Source organism: Castanea sativa, chromosome 11, assembly GCF_040712315.1.
Source record: "Castanea sativa cultivar Marrone di Chiusa Pesio chromosome 11, ASM4071231v1".
NCBI classification, from domain to species: domain Eukaryota; kingdom Viridiplantae; phylum Streptophyta; class Magnoliopsida; order Fagales; family Fagaceae; genus Castanea; species Castanea sativa.
In genome coordinates, this window is record NC_134023.1 from 41,076,911 (window position 1) to 41,096,610 (window position 19,700).

The 19,700-nt window shown below is 33.1% G+C and overlaps 1 protein-coding gene and 1 pseudogene across 1 annotated transcript; one reads left to right on the plus strand and one right to left on the minus strand.

Annotated features, from left to right (window-relative positions):
- Positions 1-5,267: 5,267 nt before the first annotated feature.
- Positions 5,268-5,650, minus strand: LOC142616509 (protein SUPPRESSOR OF K(+) TRANSPORT GROWTH DEFECT 1-like; annotated as a pseudogene).
- Positions 5,651-11,471: 5,821 nt separating this feature from the next.
- On the plus strand, positions 11,472-14,160 carry LOC142616510 (uncharacterized). The gene is made up of 4 exons (XM_075789348.1): positions 11,472-11,939; positions 12,036-12,955; positions 13,299-13,386; positions 13,483-14,160. Exons 1-4 carry the CDS (start codon positions 11,472-11,474, stop codon positions 14,158-14,160), a joined length of 2,154 nt encoding a protein of 717 aa, XP_075645463.1.
- Positions 14,161-19,700: the final 5,540 nt, after the last annotated feature.

A 19,700-nucleotide genomic window follows, 5' to 3' on the forward strand; every position in this document is an offset into this window, starting at 1 on the left:
ATGTTAATACATTATTATTACCATCTTCTTTTTTTATAATCCAATTTCTATATTATTGAAGAAGCTATATTGTCGTGCCTTTTATAACTAGCCGTTAACAACCTTGTAAAATTGTTACTAGAGTTAAATTATAAATTACACTCGTAAAATTTGAGAGTATTTGAATTTTATATTCAAAATTTAGATTTTACTCTTTGAACTTCTACTCTGTTTGCATCAATAACCCTTCATTCATATTTTCTATTAAGTGCCATATAAACATGTCACACGTGTTTAGATCATTCAATAGATATGAGATTATGTGACATTTAATAGGAAATATGGATGAGAGGTTGTCAATGCAAACAAAATAAAACTTCAGAGGATAAAATTCAAACTCTCAAACTTTATGTTGTGAAATTCAAACACCCTTAAACTTTACTGGTGTAATTTACAATTTACCATAATATTTAACTTCACTTGGAACAATCTTAGTTAGAGGAACTTATACTTGTGCCATTTAATAATAGTTTCCTGCGTTTTCCATATTGAGGAAGTAATATTCGTACTTTTCTATGTTTTTCTTAGGCAAAAATGCAAAACTGACCCTCTAACTTTTAATTTTGTCAATTCAGTCCTCTAACTTTCAATTTTTGTCAATGTAGAACTCCGTTATAACTCAATTAGTGGCTGCCGTTAGAACTCCTAAAAAGACTTTGTTTTGCATTTTTTTAATTCAGAATTAAAAGAAAGTAAGAAAAATCTGTTAGAAAGTGAAAATTTATATGTTATAATTTTTTTTATTCCCAAATTCAGCACAATAGAAGAAGTTCATAAAAAATTAAAGCCTTTTTATTTTATATAATAAATCTAAATATAGAAATAGAAAGCACACCCGCCCCCCAATGGAGAAATTATAAATTTATTCCAAGGACCAAGTTAAATTATTATCTTATATATATAATAGAAATAGGGAAAAATGCCAAGAGATCACCTGAACTTTGGGGTAGTGACCATTATACTTCCTAAACTTTTATTTTAGTCAATTTACTCCTTAAACTTAACACATGCGGCAAATAAAGACATCTGTTATTCTACCATTAATATACCAACGGAATACTCACATGACATGCACATGAACTCTAAAAACCAAATTCTATCATGAAACGCAGTGGAAAGAAGAAAAACCTAGGAGAGAGAGAGAGACGATTTGGGGTTGAAGTTCTTTGTTCCACCATTATCACTGTTGTTGTGTTGTGACATCCATCAAGTTCGAGGCTGATAATCAAAACAATGAGTTGAGTTTGTTCCCAGAGAAGGGTTTGTTCGTACAAGCTTATGACCTAATTACCATATTTTTTTTTCTTCATGCCCTTTGTGAAGTTCATAGTGGTGTCCTGTAATTGGTGCAAATGGCTAATGAGTTTTATTAGTTGAAGTTTCAATGATCTTTTCAATGCAGTTGGTATGTGGCTAGTCAATTATAGTGTATGGTTTTGTTTTTCTAGTAGGATTTGTTTGAACATAGGTATTTGAGATTGAAAGAGAAATCTTCGGTGGACCATGCGCTTTTGCAATTAAAGTTTGCTAGAAATAAATTGTTGTAATCGAATGAGTTTTCATTGGAGTTCCATGGCCTGGTTTAATTTTCAGGGTTGGGATTTATGTGAGCTTGTTTGTTTCATTCAAGTTAATGGAAATTGGTTACAAATTAGAAATTGGAGGTAAGAACAGTTTATATTTGGGTTTTGCGGGATTGAATTTGGTTTTTTAATTTTTAATTTTAAGTTCACATACTTTTCATGTGACACGCTCCGTTTGTTTCAATGGAAAACCTTATGTAAAGATAGTTTTCTTTGTTTTCCAGTGTTTGGTAACATAAAAAAATATGAGACAAAGAAAAACTATTTTTGGTCAACATAAAAAGTATTGCTTATTTTTGGAGATTGTTTTCCATTAAATATTTTTGGAAAACAACTCTATCTCACAGCAAGCTAAATAAGGGAAGTTATGAGGTTATTTTTTAACTCATTTAAAGTTGCTACCAAACATTGGAAAATGAGATAGTTTTATAGAAAATTTTTTTTAGAAAATAACTCATTTTCTAGAAAACATCATTGTTGAAACAAACAGAGCGTCCATTAGCATATTAACAACAAAATAACCACCGCACACCCTTGGTGCAATTATCACTCCACAAGTTTAAGTGCTTGTGGGGTGTGGGGACTAAGAGCCGGGGTTCAAGTCTCCAGGAGAGAGTTTTACACATATATACACTTAAATTATGCTAGAATAAAATTTCTATCTTGTATTTAAAAAAAAAAAAAAAAAAGCCAGAACAACATGTGCATCTATTTGACGGATGTGTGAAGTTTAGGGAGTAAATTGACCAAAATAAAAGTTCAGAGAGTCTCTTAACAATTTTTCCCATAAAAATATTTATATCAAGTTAGTCTTTACATTGGTCCAAAAAATAGTAGTATTTTTTTTATCCAGTCAATTTGTAAATTGTAACTCATGAATTATCTTTTAAATCATTACTAAAATCCTTAAAAAAACATTTTAAAACAAGTTTTTTTTTGTTAAATAAATTAGAGATTGCACAGTTAAGAGTATATTAATAGTTTTAAAAGCCCATGCTACTGATAGTCTGGTTTCTTAAAAAAAAAAAGTTTTAAAATTATGAAGCATATATAAATTCAATCAATTTGAAATAACTTAATAATAAACGTCACTTTACATGCTTAAACATATACCGGAAATATAAATCAACGGAAGAAAACCCATAATTTAATTTTCATATATAACAAGTGCAGTAAATATCTCTAGCCCTTAATAACAAAATCCATAATCTTCTTCTTCTAAAAATAAAAGAATAAAAGCATGTTATCTATATCTCTAATTCTCCAAACATAAATTTAATAATAATAAAAAAAAGCTTTTCTTTTTTAAAAATGAAAAATACTTCAATTGTGGAGATTTACTTATCTATTTTCTTTTTTTTTTGAGGAATTATCTTTTTTCATATAGGAACATATATTATTATATATTGAGTATACTTTGGTTTAATTAGTCAGAGACCTATGATGTAAGAGTAGTAGGAAGAAAAATTAATGCATTAATCATGGACACATAATTATCTATTTTAGGAACAAATTCTTCTAAAAAAACATAACAACAAAAAAAATTATACATATGGAAAAAAATACCTTAAGTTGGGATTTGGGTTTGGGCTTGCTTCTGGGTTTGGACTTTGGACCCTGGATTAGTGTGGGTTATGGGATTTGGATCGTATCAATGGGAGTCTGCCTGAAACTTGGGTGGGCTTTGAACAATGGGTGTCCTTTACGGGGTTGGGCTTGAGCTTTCAGGCTTCGGCCCAAACCCAAATTCTCTTTCAGTCGTCCTTTTCTCTCCCGTCTCCTTTTTGCTTTGTCTGGGAATTTCTGTAAGAGTGCGAGTGAAGTGTTGGGATGGTTCGTCCATGGTATATGCTTGTGTGGTTTGCTACCTGCTGGTGTGGTGTTCAAGTTGAAGTTGAGGTAGTGGTTTGGTTATTTGAGCTTCGAGTTTTGTGGCAGCGATTGATGATGTGTAGTGTGGTGTGATGCTGCTGGTGTTGTGTGCGTGTGTGATTTGTGGTGAGAGTACTCTGATGTGCCTTGAGTGGGTTTCTGTATTTGAAAGCAACGAAGATGAGGATGTGGAGTGGATGACTGGGTGAGTGGGAGCTCTAAGCCATTAATTATTGTGCAGAAGAAAGAGGGGAAAAGGAGAAAAAGTAATTTGATCACCGGCTAGTGATGATGAATCCGACACTGAAAAAGACTTTGCACTTCAAGCTAAAGCAAGAGCATAAACTTTTGAGTTGCCTTTTGACTGATCTACATATTGCAGCCCTTCTGGATGACTAATAAGCTGGTGTAGTTCCTCTTACTCATCCATGTAAAATGTTAATAAAAGAACTGAGCTGTGGTTACCCACACATGATTTCCTTTTTAAAAATATTTTATTTATAACAGTACTCTTGCTGAAAATGTGTTCTTGATTGCCTGGTCAAAAGACAAGTAGCGGGGTTTAATTAGTCAAAGTACTCTAAAGGGCTTAATGATGGTAAGCTACTACTTGACTATGGAAACATTGTACAATGTAGTAGTGATAATTTTCGATATTTGTAATGAAATCTCATGATAAGTTTATATAGATTTTGGAGAACTTGGAGGAACATGAACTTTAAAAAGTTGGTAAGTGTTGTTTGTACTTGGGGAGTGTTAGATATTATGAAATTATAGAAAAATAAAGTAGAGAGAGAATGCAATATTTATATGGTTCAACCTAAGGCAAGGTCTAGCGGGTGAGGTTGCATATCCTTTAGTTTACTCCATAGGAGTGGGTTCAAAAAGGTTTGCCTTGGTGAAGCTCTACGTCAAAAATAAATAAAGATTTCAGCATCTATATATTGGGTAGTGTATCAAGTAGCAGCTGTGCCAAAATGCTTTTTTTTTTTTTTTAAATAGAACTTTTATCTTCCCTTGCCAAAAATTATGCTGTAACAGATAGAATTAAATCATTTTCTAATTCACAGCCAAGTGCAAGGGACGATCTAAGCCTGAGGTCTTGGCAACGTAGTGAATTCTAAACCCTTATAACTCACGTATTGAAGCAATGTCAGCCCCTCAAACCCTTATAGAATGAAACTTGATACGCAAAAGGTTTTCAGCTGGGTCTTAAAACTTATAATAGTTGATATTATTAATCAATGTGTATCTTTAAAATTGGAAAATACAACTTTCTCTAAAAAAATAAATAATAATAATAATTATAATAATAAAATTAGAAAATACACTGACCAAAATAAAAAAAATCAGTGAAGCAATGGCAACTATAATTCCCTTTCTACCTTCTCTTTCCTGATTCTTTCAAGTTCAGGATTAGGCTGGTACTCTGGGCCATGAAAGGCCAATATTTGAACCCTTTTTGAATTCAATTGACAGAATTTAAGCCCAATTAACTATAAGAATTTTGCTTTGCCATTGTACAACTGTACAACAACATGTCTTCTCCATAAATATTTGTACAGTTTCCATTGCAAAAGCTGAACTTGAAAGTCAGAAATTTAAGTAATACAATTGGAGCATACAATCTCGGCTAATTGTTTAACTTGAATTTATGGTACCAGTAGCATATTTTTCAATATTCATAGGTATCAAGTGTCACCATAAACCAAATCAAGCTTATTCACATTGAAAGCATACCAACAAGAAAACTAAAAGCAAATAACCCAAAACTTAAAAATACTGATTGAGGAACTGACCAGTAAAAAACTGGGGAAACTTCACAGGCAGTATTACACATCCTCTTGCATTGCCTGTTTGGCACTCTCAAGTCCGGCCATGTCACTCCACTTCACAGAGTCAAGGCTAGCCCTAAGCTTTGCTTGCTCTGGGTCCTTCGAATCTTTCCCCACTCCTCCCTTCGACTTTGTCTTTGGTTGGCTAGCAATTGTTGCAACACCATTATTGGGGGCAGGCTCACTCCCCCCATTATCGTGAATGGCCCTTATCTCCTTTGCCCTCTTCAAATATTCCATACATTTTTGAGTAATCGCTTCATTAATCTTCAGATTCTACTCACACTTCAAATGAGACCTAAATTACTCTAATGCATTCATATAGAGCGGAAATGCCTTGCTATAGTTTCCGCTCACATACTCCTAAAGTCCTAAAGTATTTAATTATGTTTGTTTTACTGCTTGCTTCACATACTTTATCGCGTGCACCTTAAAATTGCTATACATCTTTTACTTACAATAAATGCATAGAAATCAAAGCCAACAAAAAGAATACTCAAACTAGTTTCAAACCACCACTCCTTCCCTCAAGAACCCAAAATTCAACACTGAGTTCGACACTCTAATGATTTATTTTTGTTAATGATATTATACATAGTCAAACTACTCTCTTATCACAATTCTTAAACTTGAATTCTCAGATAAGCAACTTATCCACAACCTTAGAACTTGCAACTAAAAACCCAATACTTAACACCTCAGATTTTCTATTAATATTTCCGATACTTCAAAATATAACCAAACCTGAATGTAAAGTAAAATAAACAATTAACTTCAAATCATTCAAAAATAAAGTAAAATAAATAGCCCCTTACTGTAGTTTCATTGCTTCATGTATTTATGATAAGCCATTTACAATTCTAGATTTTTTATTTCCAAAGCAAATTTGCAATCAAACCCTTAAATCTAGTTCAATAAGTAAAAAAACATAAAAACCCAATTCTTAGAATTCGTTTCTATGATGATAGTGATGTTACTCAAGATGCCATAACAAGTAAGCTTTACAGGTCGGAGTAGAAGAATCTAATAAACAGAAAATTTCGGTTATAGACCTAAAATTCAAGATTTACTTTCTCTCTGGTGCTTTGCATTTCAATAATGAAAATAAAATTTCAGAAACAGAGAGAGAACCACACTACAACAAAGTGTAGTTATTTCAACCCTTTTTTTATCGAGGGTTTACTAAAATCTGTCGATACAACCTATAAATAAAAATGCGGAGGGCTTTATTACTAAACTTTATTTCAAATGTTATTTGGTCCCTCAAAATAAGTTAAAGCACCCACGAAATAAATGTGAAAAAAAAAAATGCGCCAGTTTTTTCAGCCCACAACCCTTGGTAAAATGTTACAAATTTTTCAGCCTTTGAAAAAAGCCCACAACAGAATTTTCATCCCTTGCAAGAAGCCCACAACGAAATTTAAAACTATAGCCCAACGTAACTAACAAATACATAGAGCTCTTATCACTCTCAGAGCATAGAAATCTCACAGAGCATGGAAATCTCATAGCTCTACGATCATGGAGATCTCATAGCTCGACGATCATCGATTTGGTACTTATCGCATAGCTCCGATTAGGTACGAGTTCATCTCGGTTTTGTGACTTTTCATCTCTCTGCCGATTTAGACAATCACCGTTTCTCAGCTCCGATTAGGTACGAATCACAAACCCTAATTTCGTCTTTGATTTTTTTTTTTTTTTACCCACGCTTTTTCATCGATTTCCTCATGATTTTCGTTTCACATTTCTCAGAAAACTGAGCTCATCATCGATTTCCCTATTTCGATTTCTAATTGTTCGACTTTTGCGATCTCATTATTCGATTTCAAATCATAATCTCTGTTTCCTTTACAATTTTCATACAAATATTGATTGAGTTTTTTATTTTTTGATTGTGAGTACAGGCACAACGAGATTGCAAGGCTCAATCCAAGGCATTGCTAGTATTGGTTGTGTGGGAAATGTGCTTTTAGACACTTTGTAAGCCTTGATTTATTTCCTAATATAATTTGCACATTCAATAACTAGGAATTTAATTTTCATTTTGCTCTGTCAAGTGTGTTTGTGTATTCAAATTTAGTTTTCTTTCTCTCCGTGTGTGTTTATTTCAATCTGGATCGTCCAACTTGTTGGCTTTGGTGGGTGAGTGTTGACTTTGAACCGTACGGATCTACTGGGTATCATTGTTAGCTATTGGGAATTTGTGAATAGTAGTGCTTAAAGCTTACTTGGGTTTATAGTGAAATAGTAGTATTTTAAAATTTTCAGAGTGACTCAGAGGACCTTAATTAGTAATTTACTATCTTAAACATTGTGTTTGGGATGACGGGTTTATTGAAATGCTATCGGTTTTTCTTTTGATGGTAATTTGGAATGGACATAGGTTTTTGTTTAGATAACAAAATGATTGAGGCAAATTTAGTTTTCAAATTTAGTTTTATTTCTTGTTTATTTTTTTTTTTTCCAGTGCTTTGGTTCATATTTTATGGTTGAAAAGGATGGGCTCCAATAGAATTATAAATATTTCTGTTTGACAGACTATTCGGACGCTGATCTCAAAAGGTGCTGGATCTAGCTCCTATCTAGGTGGTTAATTGAGTGAGTTTTGTCTTGCTAATCCTCATTTCTTTTTTACTTAGCAAAAATAAAAGATTTATATTTTTTCTTGTCATTTATTAGGCCCCAATAAGTTGTTTCTATTGGTTAAGGCTCCCTGTTCTTTCAACCTGCCTCTGCATTTTCTTCCCAAACGTGATTTTAAATACAGCAAAAAGGTAACAGTTCCCCTTTATTTATTTATTTATTTATTTTGGGTTAAGTAAAAAGTGCAACAGCAAAGCTATATAAATAGCGTGCCTTTTTATCAAATTTTTTTTTTCTGTTGTATGGTGAGTCTGCTTGCTTTTATGTGCATAAGACAGTTGTATACCTGACATGATAGTGGATAGTCTTGATAAACTATTGTTCTCACTTTTCATTAATTGTAAATTTACTAGAGAGATTGCTATGGGTGCTTCTAGCCAAATTCACTTATAGATTGCAGTAGAGTGTCCTATTTGAAGTAGGAAATAGGACACTGTTATTGTCTCATATAAAATACTGTTTCTTTTACCCTCCTGGAATTATGATTGTGCTGTGGAATGGACTGAATAAATCTATAGAGTGGGTTAGACAGCAGATCCTCTTTCCAATAGAATTATAGATATTTCTGTTTGGTTTTTGTTGCACATGGTTCCACAATTTCTGTTCTAGAATGTCATTCATTTGCTAGACTTGATTACCAAAATGTTGCTGCTTATGTTGAAGCAATTCCATCTCATCTTGTTTTACTAGAAGCCAGGGTAAGAAAAACTGTCTGATGAATTGTGCTTCTTCTATGTTCTTTTAATACATGTTCTGAAGTAACTCATATCCAATAGGTGAAGTTTCATTCAATCCCCTTGAATTAGAAAATTTTCCTTCGTTTTTTGAGAAGAACCATCATTTTATTGTAACTGTAAAATGTGTAATTTTGATTTCATGGCCTGTCTATCAGAGAAATTTAGTAAGCTTCTTGTATTTTTCAGTTGTCATGTCTATGACCACAAGTTTCATCATTTGCACTGTATGTGTGTGCAGATTTTGTGTTTAATGTGTGGTGTGTGTGATTGTGTATTCAAATTTAGTTTTCATTCTTGCTGTGTCTAATGTGTATACAAGTGCCAGTGGTGTGGTGATGTATACACTTTTGCTTGAGAATTGAGATGGTGGTGTAGGTACTTTGTATGTGGAGGACAACATATGTGTGGTGGAATGGGAATCTGGGTTTATTAAAGTTTATGTATTTGATTGTGTGGTGGTGTAGATACTCTGTTTCTACTTTATGTGTAGGTACTTTATGTATATTTGTAGGTACTTTGTTTGTGTGGTGGTGTAGGTACTAAATCACAATAAGCTAGCAACAATAAGCTAAAAGTGAGACTTGCTATAGCATGGACATCCATTATATTTTTAGTTCTATATAGTCATCTACAGACCCAATAGCTTATATTGCCTACGAAACCTTAATTGAACTTTTTGAACCATAAAAATCCATTGGAAACATTTCTCCTTCCAACAATCAGCGAGGTCAACAAGTTTTTTTTTATTTTATATATATATTTTTTAATTGCTTCACAAGTTAATTGAGAAAGCTCACAAAATACAACATGCAATATTGACATTACTTTATTAATGTCAACTTCAAATACTTAGATTGATATTAAATATATAAGGCTAATTTATTATCTTAGGCTAATTTATTATCTTAGGCTTCGCATCATTTGGAAATATTAGTCTTTTACTAAAAAATTATACTAGGTAATTGATGTCGTACATTTGGTTCGTACCCATTCCCTCAGAATATAGTGTAATATTCCCAAAGAGTTGCATTCTCTAATAGGTAAAAGAGAACAACTCTCTTTTATGCTGAACCTTCATCAAATATGGAAAAGCTTAAATTCCCTAAATCCTACCAGACTCAACTTCAAACAAAGAATACAAGTAGTGTAGAACAGACACCAAAGTAAAAGGCCAATGTTGAATTTACTCTCTTGCTTGCTCTTTGTCCGTCAGTTGATTGCATATCTCTATCTATAGAATATGGGTGTTGGGACCTTGTGAAAAAATTTGTAGCTATTACCATTCAATTTGCTTTTATTTTGGTGGGTTAATTTTGAAAACTATTCTTACTGGATAAAACTGAATACCTTGATAAAAAAAAAATCTACCCCATTTATCAGTTATTACTAAGAACCTACTCTCCTAATCCAGGGGGTGTAACTAGAGACAAATCCTTTTTGGATGGGTTTATTAAATAAGTTAAAAATTCTTTGCTTATTATGTTCTGTGTATTGCTTCTGTAAATATTGATTCCAAACACTTATAACATGTCCTTGTTCTTGTTTATGTCTTTGTTCTTGTTCGCGTTCTTTGTTCTAATTTGCTGCATTAACACGTATATGCACTAAATAAATACACTTTCTAAAATGACCAAATAATTTTTTCACAAAAAAAAAAAAAAAACTGTTTCTAGTCATAGAAACAGTGGGCTAGTATAATGTTTCTAGTTCCTCTTTTATCAGATCCTTAGAGCTTAAGATCATCGAGTACTTTATTATATTTTGTGTATTTTATCTATTGTATTATATAATGTCTCAAACTCTACATTGAAATATTCTTTTATGCAGACTTTTCCACTGGATTTAGTACTCTTTTCCATTTGAGGACAACTTAAGGTGTGTCCCTCATTGAAGATTTTTTTTTTAAAATTTAATCCAACTTTAGATGGAATGGAATTGGGTAAAGCTCAGGAATAGAGCTCTTCCTGAGTATAGACAAGGAATTAAAGACTTCCTTAATTTTGCATTTGAGCATACAACAATGGGGGATAAAATTTATTGTCCGTGTAAGAAATGCAATAACTACTTTGCAAAGACTAGAGATGATGTTGAGGCTGATTTGCTTACTACTGGTATTCTCCCAAGTGATACTCGTTGGTTTAGACATGGTGAGGAGAGACATTTTCAAACATGTGATAGTTTAGATAGTGATGATGAATCAGAAGGGGATGGCTTGAGTGAGATGGTAGAAGATTATTGTGCAGCCTTTAATGCAACCAGTAATGTAGCTAGAGATTCGAGTGGTGATCGTACTCCTGAAGAGCCTAATGATGATGCGGCTAACTTTTTTCTAAAACTAGGGGATAACGAGCAGAAACTTTTTCAAGATTGCAAGTATACAAAACTGTCTTTCATTGTGAAGTTACTTCATATTAAATGCCTTAGTGGTTGGACAAACAAATTGTTTACTCTATTGCTTCAATTGTTGAATGATGCGCTTTCTAAAGTTATTGTAGAGTTGCCAAATTCATTATATAAGGCAAAGAAGATGATTCGGGATTTCGGTCTTGATTATGTGAAGATAGATGCTTGTGAAAGTAATTGTATGTTGTATTGGAAGGAAAATTCCAACAAAGTGAGTGTCAAGTTTGTGGCCTCTCAAGATGGAAATCAAGTGAAGGGAGCGTAAGGGGTAAAAAAGTCCCTCACAAGGTATTGCGTTATTTCCCAATAACACCAAGGCTCAAGAGTTTTTCTTGTCAAAAAAGACAGCCTCCTACATGACTTGGCATCATGATAAGCGTGTTGATGATGGTCTATTAAGACATCCAGCTGACTCTAAGGCATGGAAAATTTTTGATGAGATACACGAGTCATTTTCTTTTGAGAAGCGCAATGTTAGGTTGGGTTTAGCAAGTGATGGGTTTAATCCATATGGAAACATGAGCACCACTCATAGCACATGGCCCATTGTCCTTGTTCAGTATAATTTACCATCGTGGATGTGTATGAAGCAATCTTATTTTATGCTAGCATTGCTCATTCCAGGACCGAAAGGTCCGGGAATTAAAATTGATATTTATTTTCAACCATTAATTGATGAGCTGAAAAAATTATGGGAAGTTGGTGTTACTACTTTTGACTCCTCTAGAAATCAAAATTTCAATATGCGTGCAGCAGTTTTATGGACAATTAATGACTTCCCAACATATAGGATTCTTTCTGGTTGGAATACAACGGGTGCTTTGGCATGTCCTTCTTGTCATAATGAAACAAGTTCTTCCTATTTGCAAAATGGAAGAAAGTTTTGTTTCATGGGGCATTGACGCTTCTTGCCAATCAAGCATAGATGGAGATTGGAATCTAAGAAATTTGATGGTAAGAAAGAGATTGGTTTATCCCCTAAACAACTATCTGGAGATGATGTGCTTAGTCAATTATGTGATCTTGAATTCTTGATATTTAGGAACGGTGCGAAGAAGAGAAAACATGATGAGTTAAATGAAAAAGATAATTGGTTGAAGAAGAGTATATTTTTCAAATTACCATATTGGAGAACCTTATTTTTGAGAAATAATTTAGATGTTATGCACATTAAGAAGAATGTGTGTGATAGTATAATCGAGACATTGATGAGTACTAAGAAAAAAACAAAAGATAACTTGAATTCTCATCTTGATCTAAAAGCCATGGGCATTAGGGAGGAACTACATCCAATATCGTGTGGGGAATATTTAAAGCTCTCATCTGCATGTTATACTTTATCTGTCAACGAGCAAAGAGATTTTTGTGGATTCTTAAAGGAGGTAAAGTTTCCTGATGGTTATTCCTCAAACATTGCTAGATGTGTGAATCTAAAAGACCGAAAGATATCTGGACCTAAGAGCCATGATTGCCATATCTTATTAGAGACCTTACTTCTTTTAGCAATTGATGGATTGCTGCCAGAAGAAGTGTCTGCAAAAGTGTCTAAACCACTAATTGTGCTGAGTAATTTCTTTAAAGCACTTTGCTCAAAGGTGCTAAGTGTGGATGACTTGGAGAAAATGGAATCTCAAATTTCAATAGCACTTTGTCAATTGGAAATGATATTCCCTCCATTATTTTTTGATGTTATGATGCATTTACCTATTCACCTAGCTGGTGAGGCTATGATTGCTGGACCTGTCCAATATAGGTGGATGTACCCGATAGAAAGATACTTGCAAACACTAAAGAATTATGTTCGTAATTCTGCCTATCCAGAGGGTTCTATTGTAGAAGGGTATTTGATAGATGAATGCTTGACATTTTGCTCAAGATACTTTCATGGTATTGAGACTTGATTTAATCGAGTTGAATGAAATTGGGATGGAGATCATTTACAGTCATACGAAGGATTGCCCATTTTATCTCCAATTGGTTGTGGTTTAGGTAGGGGATATGTCTCACGTCAACTTAGTCAAGAAGACTGGATGCAAGCACATTTATATGTCTTGAAAAACTGCGATGAAGTGCTCCCATATATAAGTAATTTGAAATGTAGTTAATATTAATTTCTCATAGAGTTCACTTTCTTCTTAAACTTCTAAGTTGTTTACAATGTAATTGCATCTTGTGTTATCTAGGGAGCACAAGTACATGATTCAACAGGCAAGTGTTAAGAATGTAGAGAATCGACATAAAAAACAGTTTCGAGAGTGGTTTGAAAGTCACGTAAGTTCTATCTATATGGAAATTATTATAATTGTTCTATATGCTTAATTTGAGTCAATTATAATGATGTATCAATTTTGAACTTGTTTTGAATAGATTACTCAATTATATGATGAAAGGAAAGTGAGCAAGCAACTCTTTGATTTGGCTCGTGGACCGTTAGAAAAAGTTGTATGTTATAATGGGCATATTGGCAATGGTTTTAGATTTCAAAAAAATGAAGTCGATTGTAGTAGAAGAACTCAAAGTTATGGAGTCTTGGTAAAAGGAGATGCAAGTACGGGCAATTGTGATTATTACGGTGTTTTAATTGATATCATTGAGTTACACTACATGGGAGGCAATAAGATTGTAATGTTTAAATGTGAATGGAGGGATGTTGACCATTGTGGTAGAGGAATTATGGTTGACAAGTATGGCCGAACTCTTGTGAATGTAACACATTCATTAAAGAGTAATGAACCTTTCGTGTTAGCATGCCAAGCCGAGCAAGTATTTTATGTGAAAAGCATAAGGAATCCTCAGTGGCATTTTGTTATAAAAACAGAACCTCGAAATTATTACAATATGTCATCTCCAAAGGAGGAAAATGATAATGATGAAGAAGATGATGATCAAGAGCCATACCAACAGAATGATTCACATGGGCATCAAATGGGTTTCACAAGTACTGATGATCAAGATGATGCTATTATTTCATTAGATAGGGTGGACATACCTAGCAGACTTGTGGATATGGATGATGTTGATATGAATGATGTTGATATGAATTAATAAGATTAAATGTTTCAAAATGATTGTAATTTATTTACTTGAAAGTTATGTTCTTGACTTATCTAGATAGTTACATGTTCATTTGTTTTATATCGTGTATTTATGTATATGTTTCATTTATATGGTAATATGCGTGTATTGACTAAACTAATTAAATATGCACATGATAAATAGTGCTAACATATATTGGATTGATCAAAGTAAGGGGATTCTATTAATGGTAAACGAAGGTAGCAAAGGAGGCGTTGGCACAAGTGGTGCTAATGGAAGTAGAAATGATCTGACTCATCAAGGTAAGTTTTAAATTATGCTTTCAAGTTTTTTAATACTGTATTGAATATACTATTCTAGTAAGTTGAAGTGATCTTTATTTTTATTTTTCTCCCCATAGGGAAGAAGAAAGGGCGAGGGCCTACTCGGAATCTTAAACTGGCCAAAGAGTTCAAGGGAGGGGAAAGATATGAGATTGGTTGGTTGAATGGAAGACCTGTAGGGCCTCATTCTCGTGATTTAATAAATGAATGTACAACACTTGTTAGGGCACAACAAAACGTACCTCTAAAGTTCATAAATTGGAAAAAAGTACCATACATCAACAAAAGGAAGCTTTTTGATAAAGTATTGGTAAGTAGTACAATAAAATCTAGTAGCAGCTTCTATGATTTTTTTCTTATTTGTGTATTTATGTTTAATTCTATTGTAGGAGTATTTCTAAGTTGAGGGTCGAGAGCAAGAGGTTTGGCGACAAATGGGTAGCTCTTACTCAAATTATCGTGACTCCCTAAAAAAAAAGTGGTTTAAGCCATATGGTGAAGCAACAGAAGAGGCACGAGCAAACGTTCCACCCGGACTCGAGAAGGATGATTGGAATTGTCTCGTGGATTTGTGGAGCCCGAAAGATTATATGGTACCATTACAAAGAATTTTTTATCAAATTTATTCTTAACTATTATCTTGTGGATTTGTTGGTTTATGGGACTGACTTATCATTTTTAAATGTAGGACTTGTGTTTGAAAAACAAGGAAAATCGGGACAAAAACAATATTATCCACACTTCTAGTTCAAAAAGTTTCCAACAATGTAGAGCGGAAGAGGTATATCTAAGCAAAATACTTACTATCCACAATTCAAAATATAATTGTTAGTTTCATATATGGGGTGTGATTGTTGTTACTTTCATTAGTTAGCAAAGCCATTTTTATATAGTTATATTTAGTTTTTCTAGATTCTGTTGCGTTGAATGTGAATGGGCTGCCGGATGGGCAGTACATATAAAAGTATGCTATATGGTACTGATCAAATTTTCATTAGTTCTGTGAATGCTTTCCATTTGTTGTTATTTGACTTTATTTTGCTGAGTAATTGCATTATTCACCTTCAATACTTAATTACTATATACTTTCTATTTGTTTTGTCAAATGGTAGAAAGAGAAGACAGGTCATAGCCCTAATAGAATTGAATTATTTGACATCACCCATGTGCAAGCTAATGGGCAAGCAGTAAATGAATCAACACAAGATGCATTGGTATGAAATCTTCTAATTATATTAATATAGATAGTACATCTTTATGTGGTTTTGTTGCAAGTTACTTTTCTTTTTAGGTGGCATTGAGGAATCTTCCTACTCAAGTGAATGAGGGGGCATTGCAAATATCTCAAAATCAAATGTTTGTGGAGGTGTTTGGACCTGAGTGTCATGGACGAGTTCGTGGCTATGGGGCTGGAATTACTCCTACCATGTTATAGGGTTCCTCCTCATCTAGAATGTATGATCTTGAGAAGCGACTCCAAGAATCTGAACAAAAACGCTTAGAATCTGAGCACAAATGAATAGAGGCTGATGTAGAGTTGAAAGGAGAAGTAAAGCACCTCAAAAGCATGTTGAACAACAAGCTATTCAAATGGCAGAACAAAGAAGACATTTTGAGGAACAACAAGCTAGTCAAATGGCTGAACAAAGAGCACATTATGACAATATGATGATGCGGATGTTCAGTTATATCACCTCGTAATCAGCCCAATCTAGTAGTGATAACTAAGGTATGAAGATTAACTCAAGCTAGTGACTGTTTTAGTACTATTGGATAAATTTGGAATGACTTGTTGAGCTATTTACATATACAATTTTCCCCTATGAGATGTCGATGCACATGCTTGTAAAGTTCCATAATGTTCTGGAACAGTGCAAACAGTTGAAGCAACATCTGTTATTTTAAAACCTGTTATTCCCTCTGCTGTCCAGCCAGCTTTGGCATTCTTGTGATTACAAATTATCATTAAAACTTTAATGGTAGTAATGCTGCTTGTTGTGCTTTTGAGGGTTCAGAAATTATTTGTCTCTCAGTCAAAAAGAATTTATTTGTCTCAGAAGCTGCAGCTGAGATGTGTAGGGTAAACGTTTTAAAAATTATTATTAATAACAGCGGCAGCCACGGCTACAAAAATATCGTGGCAGCCGTGTTGGTCGAGATGGAAAGTGCTATTGTGAAGCAAGTACACGCGGCAAGGTTGCTGTTTTAGACCATCTCGCCTAAGTGTGAGTTTAAGGTTTTTCTTTGCGTTGGTGCTACTAAAAGGCCCTCTTCAATATGAAATATGTGTTGTTTTAAAAATTTATATTAATAACACTTTTTTTTTGTGCATTGGATGAATGGATTCCAGTAGTTTATTCTGTTGTTGCATAGTGAGTGAGTGAGAGATAGACAGCTACAGCTACAGCTTAGGCAAAAGCAAAAGCAAAAGCAAAAGCAGAAACAGTTATATGTGTTAACTATGAATATTGTCATGCAAATATTGTGTTGGGAAATTACTGAAGTCTGTATCAAAACTTGGAATCTGTTGCAAATATTATCGCAGCTACTTCATTTTCTTGTGATTGTTGTTAAATCAAATGCAGTAGCTATTATGTAAGCATGAAAAACTATTGGAGGAATTGGGCTGCTAGCATGGCCTTTTTTTGTAATTCAACTGGCTAACCTGTAATTCAACTTTCAAGCAATAATTATTATTGCTTTTGGCTCTCTGTACCTACTGCAGCTTCAATTGGTTTCAGTGTTTTGGCCTCCTCATAAGCACTAGCAACATCATCTGAGGCTTCTATTTTCTTTTCCTTAGATGTCCCATTGGCTCTCTACAGCTGGTGCAGGTTCAATTGCTTTCTTTGTTCCACTGGCAACATCTGGAGCTTCGGTTGGTGCAATTTCAATTTTTTCCTCTGTTTCAACTCAACAAGCAGCATTACAACATCTATTATGCTTGTAGCCGATTAGATTATTCTTGTGATTTTTCTGGTTTGGCTATTGTGACTGATGATGATCCGTCTAAAAAGGACTGCCAGTTCCCAGTGATGATTTCTCATGGTTCTCCATTGTTGTTGCATAGTGGACTTTCAGATACCTTTATAAGAATCATTGAGGGATTTGTGTTGTTTTTTATTCTACTAAACTGATAAGTGATAGGCCTAGACCTGTGTATCTATTAAAGCTATGGTATATTGAAATTTTCCTGGGGGATTTTATAGATGCTTCTCTCCCCTAATGATTGTTTGATCATACAGGATTGTTGATACTTTTCACTTTGTGTATTTGGGTTCTTGTGCAGTCATTTAATTTCTTGTTTTAAGCTATCTGAATCAATTGCCAGGTTTATGGTTGGCATCAATTCGCCATCACTTGCTACCATGTCTAACTTCTCTTCCCGTTGTTCTATTATCTTTTACTATGATATATGCTTTTTCAATATTATATATATATATATATAGTGCATGATTGTGGTTTTTTTTTTATAAATAAAATAAAATCTTATTTTGAGGGTCAAGAGACCCCTTAAATAACCTTATTTATCAAGAGTTGTAAATATAAATCTGTTAAACCTTGGTAAAAGGTTATTTAAGGGTCTCTTGACCCTCAAAATAAGATTAGAGCACTTGTTTTGAGGGGCACAAAGGCTCTCAAAATTTCCTTTTCGACGGTATATGTTTCAAAGGTTATCAAGGGTCAGTTGGACTCTTAAAATAACTTCTTTCAAGGTTTTTTAATACTTTTTTAGGGGTTTTGACCCTTGAAAAAAGTCTAATTTGTTGTAGTGCCAGGCAATAGGTGCAATTCAAGTCTGGACTTCTTTCACATTGAAACAAAGAGCGTTTAAACGTAGAAATTACACAACTTTGATCATAATTACGCTGTAAAAATAGAATAGCCGCCTCGGTGCTCAAGTCTTTTTACATTTTAATTAAAAATGATTGGAAAAGTTTTAACTTTTAAGTATTTTGGACTTATAAAAAAAACTTTTAACTAATTTTTGTTACAAGATTCTCTTAAATAAAATAAAAAACCATTTTAGTTACTTATGCCAAAGAAGAAAAAACCAGTTCCTCATAAGGGAAAAAAAAAGTAGAAAAAACCATTTTAGTTAGAGTAGTATTTTAATTTTTTTTTACTCTTTATTTTTTTAGTTTGGAGTAGTATTTTTAATATATAAAATACTTCTGTATCTTAAAGTAAAATATATTAATCATTTTGATATTTAGTCAACACAATTTTTTTAATATTTATATTTATTATAAATATTTTGGTGAGAATAAATAAAATACTGATTATTATATAATTTCACACTTATCATACTGTACTATAGTTCTTAACTTCTTATAATTGCACATCAAATATATATGTGTGGATTTTAGGCTTTTAGTCACAATTCATGCGACTTTTGGTTACTTTTAGTAAATTGTGGCACTAGTTAAACTTTTTAAAAATTGAAGATTTATTTTTTAAAATTTAAAACTAGAAAATGTATTTATAAAGAATCAGAGTCTACAATGGAGAGAATAAAAGAATGAATTTCCTTCAAGCCAAATCGAGGGCTCCTTGTCTCCTTAGCATATGTAACCAAAGCTAAAGCTATCTTAGAATAATTTGTAAAAGAAAAATGGTAGAATAAAAAATGTGTTTGTTCAAAGGATCAACATTCCGAGTAAAGAAAATTATATAATTTATTAAAGTTTTTAATATAGGGTAGCTAATTGGAGCAATGGGAGAATAGCCACTTGACACCACCATGATCTATTTCAATTTTTAGTTTACTTCCTAATCCCCTTCAATCATATTTCATAATAATGTAATAACTTATATTACCGCCAAATATATTTTATAAGATCAAAATTAAACTACGTTATAGTTCTAGAAATCAAAATAACATTCTTTATTTTGCTTGTCATGTTAACACTTCATCCTTTCCCATGATATTTGACCCAACTGACACATCCAAGACATTAAATCCTCTCAAAATATTTACCTGGTATGTTTCTCTTTAACAAGAATATTTTCATCTCTTTCTTACTCAAATGATTAACAGTATAATTCTACTATATATGCACATACTTGAACCTCTTGTTTTTTGGTCATCATATTGAGAGTGCACATCTTCTTTCCACGAGCCATGACCATGTTATATTTGGTGACTTTCTATTTAATTACCACCCGCAAAAGTACTTGCCTTTCTTATTAAGCTATCCAACAGAAATCAAATTTCTCTTCAAA

Bases quoted from the DNA above. Each gene is read 5' to 3' on its own strand.
- LOC142616510 (XM_075789348.1), top strand. From the start codon at position 11,472: ATGACTTGGCATCATGATAAGCGTGTTGATGATGGTCTATTAAGACAT. The intron at 11,940-12,035 runs GCATGTCCTTCT...TTGCCAATCAAG, and splicing joins GGAATACAACGGGTGCTTTG to CATAGATGGAGATTGGAATC. The intron at 12,956-13,298 runs GTATTTGATAGA...TGTGTTATCTAG, and splicing joins GAGGGTTCTATTGTAGAAGG to GGAGCACAAGTACATGATTC.